The following is an 8,377-nucleotide window of genomic DNA, read 5'->3' as shown; positions in this document are numbered from 1 at the left end:
CCCTCTTCTGCCCCTGCTTTCCTCCCCGGTAGCCAGGGACGCTGATGCTGCTCCCCTCCTCTTCCTATGGACCCCCTCATTTCGGCTCCACACCCAAAGTCCCTCCTTCCACACCCCCCAGAGCCCGGTCTCCTCCGATAAATCTTCATCTCGGCTCCACAGTTTATTTTCACATCCCAGTTCATCACTTCAGAGAAGGCACTGACAAGAAAAGTCAGCAAAGCTCCACGCCAACCGGCCACTATTTTTACCGTGTCTTTTGGCAGCAGGGTTTTTAATGTTCCCTTTATGCCTGCCACACAAAGCGCGTAACGGCGGGTGGCGAGCCTGATATTTCCCTGAGATTTCTCTGCAAGCCTGGCAGCGCTGAGAACGTTTCTCCAGGTCTCACCCCTCGCCACGCCGTGACCATTCGTGAAAGCATCGTTACCACCCAGCTGCTTAGGGGAACACCACCCCATGCGTGCTGACACCCGCAGCGGGCATCCTCGAGGGATGCACACCGCTTCCTCTGGGGAACCAGCCGGGTGTGCGGAAAGGGGGGGCTGCCAGGCCAGGCCCCCCCCGCTCCCCCCGGCTGCGGACTACAACTCCCAGCGTGCCGCAGCCGCCGCCCGCCCGCCTCCTCTGGGCTCGGCGCTGCCCGGCTCGGCTCGGCTCGGCGCTGCCGGTGGCCGCGGCGGGGTAGGTGGCGTGCGAGCCCCGGGTGTGCGTGTGCGAGCCGCGGGTGTGCGTGTGCGAGCCCCGGGTGTGCGTGTGTCCGCCGCGCCCCGCCAGCCTTGCCCCGCACGTGGGGTGCCGCGGGTGCCGCGCATCCCCCCGGCGGTGCGGGCTCGGCGCCGGGGGTGCGGGGAGTTGGGCTCCGAGGGGGGCGATAGCGAATGAATTGCGGACCGGGAGCAGTAGCCGCCCTTGAGCCCTCGGTCTTCGAGGCGGAATTGCATTCCCAAAGCTCTTCGTCAAACGGGAGATCCGCTGTAGGAAAAGCGCTGCTTTTCCCCCAGGATTATCAGATTTCCACCGGAGAATGCAGATCCTGGATTAGGGGGCTGCGTGGGATTTGCGTGTTTCTTTCTAATTAGTCTGCGTGTCTGCGGTTAAAATCCTTAATTCGGAGAGGGGAAGTTACTTGCTGCTGAAAAAAATAGATGCCTTTTTTTTTTTTTTTTTTTTTTTCCCCTGACATTTTCCGCAGTTGTTTGGGTTACCCCGTGCTCTGTGGATGACTTACTGCCTTAATTGGATATCGGTGTCAAAGGTTGATTAGGCTCCCTAATAGATTTTGGATCTGCAAGAGGATTGCAGTTTTAAGTTCGTGGTTAAAACAATTGTGTTTGTCATCTCCCCTCGAGCAGTTGGGAGGGAGACTGATGTATTATATTTGTGTTATCTGCTCTTCGGTTTATTAACGTACCATCAGGAGGTTGTCGGGCTTGGCTATGTTGTTGTTTTGTTTGTGTTTTTTTTTTTTTCCCTTTGCTATTTCATTTGCAGACTGAAAAGAAATGAACGTCAGAGGGGATTTGTTTAATCATTTAACAGCTGACACAAGCCATGTCCCTAACAAAACGTTGCTGAAAGAGTAGAAGATTTCTGGGATACGGCGGCTCCGGTACCATGAAACCGCTCCAGCGAGTCAGGGGCAGCGCCTGCTGAAGGATGCAGTAACCCAGGAGTCCGGACTCGCCGGGACGAGGCCGATGGCTTGCATGGAGCTTCTCTACCTGGCCGAGGAGAGCAGGCAGGGGTCCCTGGGCACTGCTGCGGGCTGGAGCCTGCCTTCCTCTCCCTACGAGCAGCAGCAGCAGCATGAGGGAGGTGAGGTGGACCCCAGAGCAGCCTCTGCTGTGGCAGCCCTGCATTGCAAGCCCTCAGAGAAGGGTCCCATGGCAGAGCCCACCCCGGTTCCCTTGTCCTCTGCCTCGGGCCCCTCGCCCTGGGAGCACCCAGCACCCCCCGGCACCTCCCAGCCTTGCCACCTGCCCGAGAGCTTCCCGGGGGAAGAGGACGCGGGGAAGAAGAAAGCCTGCTGCTGTGCCCAGGAACTCGAGACGTCATTCACCTACGTGGATGAAAATGTGAACCTGGAGCACGCAAGAAGTCCCCCTAGTCCAACAGGCTGTCGGGATGCTCCTCAGCAGCGCTCCTGCCGGGAGCTGCCGCCCGAGTGGGTGCACGATTCCCCTTCCCTGGTCTCCGAGGAGGATGACACGGCCTCGGAGGCGGCAGCTGGGAAATCTGTGGACTACGGGTTCATTAGTGCCATTTTGTTCCTCGTTAGCGGGATTTTGCTGGTGATCATTTCCTATGTGGTACCCAGAGACGTGACTGTGGATCCCAACACGGTGGCTGCCCGGGAGATGGAGAGACTGGAGAACGAGAGCGCCAGGATCGGGGCTCACTTGGACCGCTGTGTGATCGCCGGGCTGTGTCTCTTAACCCTGGGGGGAGTGGTGCTCTCCAGCCTGCTGATGATGTCCATGTGGAAAGGGGAGCTGTACCGGAGGAGCAGGTTTGCATCCTCCAAGGAGTCTGCAAAGCTCTATGGGTCTTTCAATTTCAGAATGAAGTCTGGTGCAAATGATAACATGCTCGAGCTGTCGTTAGTTGAGGAAGATGTGCTTGCCGTAGATAATTAGAGTGGTCATGAGTTTTTAAGGCAGCGTTTCTACGAGAAAACATGTTTCATTAAAGAAAACAGATGTGGCTAAAGATAGCTGGTGATGCGTTTATTTGTCTGACAAGAACGTTTTTTTCTTAAGCTCTATAATCGAATGTTAACAGTATATGAGCACTTGTTGTAAAGGGAAAACATGCCAGAGAAAATGCAATTGATATGAAATAATGAAAACCACTGAATAAAAAGAGATTTGTGGTGAGTAGGTTCTGTAGGTGACTCCTTTATCCTAACATAAAACATTCCTTTGGTGTCTTGCCTATATAATTTTCTTATTACTCCCATACAGAACAGGAGTGACCTTGACACCTTGGAAGCTGTTAATTGTTGCAGTCTTCAGAGGGATTATTAACAGCCTACTTGATGTCATGTTAAAAAGCAGGACCAATAATCAAATAGCAAGGCTGATGTTTAATTAAGAGAGATGCTTTTTTATCCTTTAATTTTAAGCTGATCCCGTACTTTCTATGAATGAGACCTAATGGAAAAAAAGACCACTTGTTCATGACTTACCACAAATCTCCCGTATTTTCAGACAATGGTACAATTAGTGGTGATTATTTAAAATATAAAGATAAGAGGCAAAGGGCAGGGAACCATATGGCTCATGATGGTATTGGTGGGAGACAAAAGGTTCTTTCAACTTGAGGTCAGTGGTTCCATTTCAGTTCAGATTAGCCATGATTGATAGTCATTAACTTCTGATAGCTATAGCGGCCCATATGAAAGAAGTTTAGTTCCTGGTGGACAGATGTCTTTGTATGAAAACTGCCATAACTTGAATTAACTGACCTCTTGTTTGGAGTCTCAAAAGACCCAAAGAGTAAAAAAGCATCAGGATGCAGAGGCTGAACACTTCTCCTTCAGTATGGATGCCAGAAGAAATTCAAGCTCAGCTGAAGGGCTTTGCTTATACTGGGCCTGTCTGCATCACACTAGTCCTTTTGAAACTTCATTTTTATGTCACTAGGCTGCCAGCCTTCTCATAACTGGAAAGAAAAGGTCAGGAAGGAGCTTCTGGGGCTCGTTCATTATAAACCAAATTATTTATAAAAAATAAATTGTCAGGAAATACAAAGGTTAAATATCAGACAGGTGGACTGTCTGACATGGGACTTAGTTAACACAGAGGATGATCAAGAATACATGATGCTATTTTTCACAGTTACATAGCAAGGTAGCCAAAAACCTGTACTGCTGATGGTATTTACTTTAGTATCAGCCTGTTTGTTTGGAGCATTAAAGTGGTGTTCTTGTGATGCTGGGAAAAACAATAAGGCACTGCAATATGCACTGCTGTCATTTCTCAGTGAACAGTGGTTAGTATTATATATGTCCTAGACCCTGCCAAAGCCAAACATGAGTGAAGAGCTCTGTCTGTACAGACCCTGGCTGCAGAGTCATAGTAGAAACACTTGTTTCACTGTCACAGCCTTGTCAGTCATGGTTAAATCTCAAATATGGGGAATATCAAATCTTTTATGAATGAGACTTTTTCTTTCCTGCTGTGACATATCTGAGAACAATCTTAGGAAGGAGTGGCAACATGAGGTTCAGAATACAAAAAATCCTCCTGCTCAGGTGGTGCTGGGACCTGGTGTTTCTGACATCGCTTTCTCCCAATTACAACTCCCAGGGCTTCTGGGTTTCCTTCTCAGTCTAGTGTGACTGGTGGAGATCGTGAACACTGCCCTGCCCTTTTTTTGGGAGGACAGCCTGATGTGGGGGTTGGAGCACACTGGCTGGTGTGACTCAGAGCAGCGAGAGGAAAAACTGTATTTTATACCTGAATGAGACTGTTTACGGTCCCTTCCCAGTCCTCATTATGTGTGCCGGGGGACCACCTGTTTTCTGTCTTCTGTGTCTTAATTGTGCCCCAAATTACTGGATATCCAAAAAATTGGATTTTTCAGTCTGCAGAAATCACACGAGTGGCAGGTGGAAATGTGGGGTCCTCATGCAGAAAAAGACCGAACACTGTTCTGCCACCTTGTTCCTCAAGCCCTCTTTGTTTGCGTCAGGAGGCACGTGCCACGCCTGTGCCTGGCACTCGCCTGTGTTCAGTCCCTCGTGCTCGCTGGTCATGGGTGCTCGTGTAGGTGCCCTCGACAGAGAGCTGGAGAACCTGTGCTGCTCCAGGTTCATGCCTTTGGTTGCTGTAAATAGCGTGATGTTGTATCAGGTTTTAACTTTGGCCCTGTGAAAGAGATGCTACTTAAATGTTATCTGTTCTAACTCCTGCTTTAGTTCAGTGTTAGCTGGCAATTAAAGGAGCAGCCTTATTCAGCAGTGCTACTGCCTAGTAGATGTTATTACCAGTTACATCATGATATAGAGCATGTCTGAGGGCAGGAACTCACAGTGGCCAGCATTTCAGCAGTCATTTTGGGAGAGCTTACGTCCCTCTGGGTGTGTCATCAGGGATTCAGGACTGAATTTCTAGGGTGAAAAAGAAGAGCTTACATATGTAAGGAGAAACCTTCAGCCCGTTGGGATCAGTGAGAATATGGAGCAAAATAGCCCAAGAATTAAGACATGGAGGAGGAAGGCTCCCCATTAGCTGCCCTTTGCCTGCTCCCGGGTATGAGGACACTGCCTGCAGGGCCTGTTAACACCGCCTGAGGTGGGGTGGTGGGGTCAGCGCTGCTGCCTGCCCTGGTCCTAGGACAGGAACCGATGCCGTGACCTCCAAAAGTGCAGGGGAGGCTGTGCCAAGCAGGAGGGCAGACGGTGCCTGGCCAAGGGCAGCAGACATCGTGGGGCAGAGGATGGATGTCATGGGGGGCAAAAACCCTTTCATCACTCCCCACCCCTAACGGGAAACGTACTTGGCAGAAGCTCTAAAACTGAGGCTGAGTTTTGAGAGCCATTATTTTTATTTTTTAATGATACATATCCATAAAATTGAAGTACATTCCAGAATTGTAGAAAGATGACAGCTAACACTGTAAGGATCACAGATTTCTTGTAGGAACCATGGCATGCCTTAATGCTGGTTATTAGCACTAGAAAAGAGCGTGTTCCCCAGACTGTCAGTATATTATTATCAAGTGAGAAGTTTTCTGACACTTTGTAAAATGCCTGTCACAGATCATAAGCCTGCAATACCTAAATGAACCCTCAAATTTTCCCTGAGCATTTTAAGGAAACGTAAGTCAACCTAATAATCTAAATATACACCACAGAGGTGTAAGGAATAATAATAATAAAGCAGAACTAATGCAGTTTCTTTATTTTGGTGTTAAAGTGTGCTACAAAAGAGGTGAAGGCAGGCCTTTAGAGGACAGAGTGCAGGAGTTCAGCAGATAAAGCTCTCAGGACATTTCTCTGATCACCAAACAAACGAGAAGGCTGTGTGGGTTGGTGGTGTGATGTAAAACCTCTGGACTCTCAGGTTCTAATGATGTACAGTGCAAGAGGAACCAAAATGCTTGTTGTCTGGTGGTTGGTTGTGGGAAGTGAATGTATTAGTCCGCTGCCTGGTGGATGAGTGTCCACGCTATCCCGGTCACAAATGGCAGTACCAAAGGCTGAGGCCAAGGGAGATTAATTGCCTGCTCATACACCCTAGCAATTTGATTTCCCCTTCTCAAAATGTAAATGCTTTAAGGGTACAAGTGTGAGGAAAGTTGTATTTTTCCATCACCTCGGCTAAACTTTTTGCATGGATCAATGGAGGGCTGTGAATTTTGGGGCATACCAGGTGGGTGTTAGGTACCCCTTGGAGCACCCTGGAAACAAACCATGATTCGTGCCGGGGGAGGAAGTCTATTCCTGACTGACCCTCACAGCAAAATGTGACGTTTGCCCATTTTCTACCTCATGACGTGTCAGCGGGGGCTGCCAGCCCCTAGGGCCGGGCTCTGCCCCGGCCTCTGCCTCCCCACCGAGGGAACGCGAGGCCTTGGCCGGGGCTTCTCCCTGTACCCTGTGCTGCTGAAACAGCTCCCCGGGGACCGGTTTTCTCAGTTTCTTTTTCTCAGTCAGAAATTTGTGACAGAGGCTGGGCCATTTGGGAACTGCTGAGAGCTGTGCCGTGGGACTCTGCCACCCAGAGAGGTCCGTGGTGAGGCACCCAGCCTGGCTCCGGCCCAGCCGGCCTCGCCTCCGCCCTGCCAGCCCGAGGCCTGACCCGCAGCAGGGAAACCCGAAACTCTCTCCTAGGAAGCTATGCTGGGTTGTCGCTGGTTTTGATATGTTTACAGTTTTTTAATCTTTGTAATTCTTTTAAAAATCTGTCTGTAATGAATATCAAGTTTACTGACTGGGAAAACAACGGCTTTAATCTTGTAAAACTCCTTTTTGACCCACGCAAGGGTGAAACATCACAGTTCATCGTGAGCTTTTCGATTGTGCGTTTGATGCCTTATTATAATAGCAACAGCGTTCTGTACAGATTAAAAAATAAAAATCTGTAAAGCTGATCTCTGGTGCCGTGGTTGTCTTTGCCCTTTACTGAGCTGCTGATCACAGTCAGAAAGTGCCAAATGATGCAGGCTTTAAAACTTCACTACACAGGTGTCCCACCTAACTCTATATTTCCGAAAAATAGAGAGGAGGGGGCAGCTGGGGCTGTGCAAGCAGGTGGCTGGGGAAACTGAGGCAGTAAGTGGGTGTTGAGCCCCTGCCTGCCATACCCATGCACTATGCAACGTTGGGACCATGTCCTCGCCCCAGCCATGCCGCGGCTTGCTCCTGGCTTGTGCTTTTTGTTTTTCCCAAAAGCCCAGCGCATGCCAGCTCAGCACCTCACCCGCACTTGCCAGCCTCTGCTCCCACCCAAATGCAGTACGAGTGTGTGGCATGCAGGTCATGCCTTGCAATGTTGTTTTTCATATTCTGTGTGACAGGACCGGACCTCTCCCTGCTGCTGTCAAAGCGTGCGTGGGAGCGCCGCCGGTGAGTCTGGATTCAGGTTGGAGCAGGGGCTGTCTGGTTCTGTTAGGAGTTTCCAGAGTTCCTGGTGCATTAGGGCCCCTATTCCCCATTTGAGTTTCAGGCTGTTGCTGCCATAACAGTAATAAATGTGTCCCCGAGGTAACTAAATTGACTGCAGTAAATTGCACTTGTGCCAGATATAGCCTATGGTGTACAACCCATGGTTATTAAGAGGTTAAGAGAGTAGGTCTATTTATAGATATGACAATCCATCAGCTTAAAGATCTGGGAGGCTTTCTAACTGAAAGCAAACATTAAATTCTTTGTTACTTGTTTTTACAGGATTCTTTTTAATCTTATCTTTTTACACGTTGAAGGAATCATCATCATATATAGTATGTACAAGGACTTCTTTTCTCTTGAGCATAAGTCCTGGCAAGGTCAAGAATCCTGGAAACGACAAGATTGATTCTTTGATTTTTCTTACCAGCTTAAATGAAATTGTGGCTATTATACATTTGAATAAAACCAGACAAGTCAAGAATCTCTTTGAAATGTACACAGTTAATATTTGTTTGTGTTAATATCAATGTCCTACCATTTCTAGAAACTCAGCCAAATAATGCAATTGCCTATTAGATTTCAATACAAATCCAGTTAAAATACTTTTGGGAACTTGCTGTATTAAAGACTTGCAAAGAATTTTCTTCTCATGTGTTGAATCTTCCACCTTTACATACGGTAAAAAGTCTGAGGTATTACCATTAATTGAGTTGCACTTTGTGTGTTTGGTCATCTTTTTAAATAAGGGCATTGCAATCT

The 8,377-nt window shown here is 48.7% G+C and overlaps 1 protein-coding gene across 2 annotated transcripts; it reads left to right on the top strand.

Moving 5' to 3' along the window:
* The first annotated feature begins 397 nt into the window (after positions 1-397).
* Positions 398-7,465, top strand: TMEM74 (transmembrane protein 74). 2 transcript variants are annotated; one of them, XM_080578476.1, is made up of 2 exons: positions 398-684; positions 1,543-7,465. In XM_080578476.1, exon 2 carries the CDS (start codon positions 1,701-1,703, stop codon positions 2,637-2,639), a length of 939 nt encoding a protein of 312 aa, XP_080434602.1. In that variant the 5' UTR covers positions 398-684; positions 1,543-1,700; the 3' UTR covers positions 2,640-7,465. The 2 variants fall into 2 exon arrangements, with proteins under 2 accessions (XP_080434602.1, XP_080434601.1); XM_080578475.1 differs by having other exon boundaries at positions 1,495-7,465.
* The last annotated feature ends 912 nt before the right edge of the window (positions 7,466-8,377 follow it).

Source organism: Anser brachyrhynchus, assembly GCF_964034855.1.
Source record: "Anser brachyrhynchus genome assembly, chromosome: 2".
Lineage (NCBI taxonomy): Eukaryota > Metazoa > Chordata > Aves > Anseriformes > Anatidae > Anser > Anser brachyrhynchus.
Note: the sequence above shows the minus strand (reverse complement) of the source record. Positions and strands in the feature narration are given on the sequence as shown.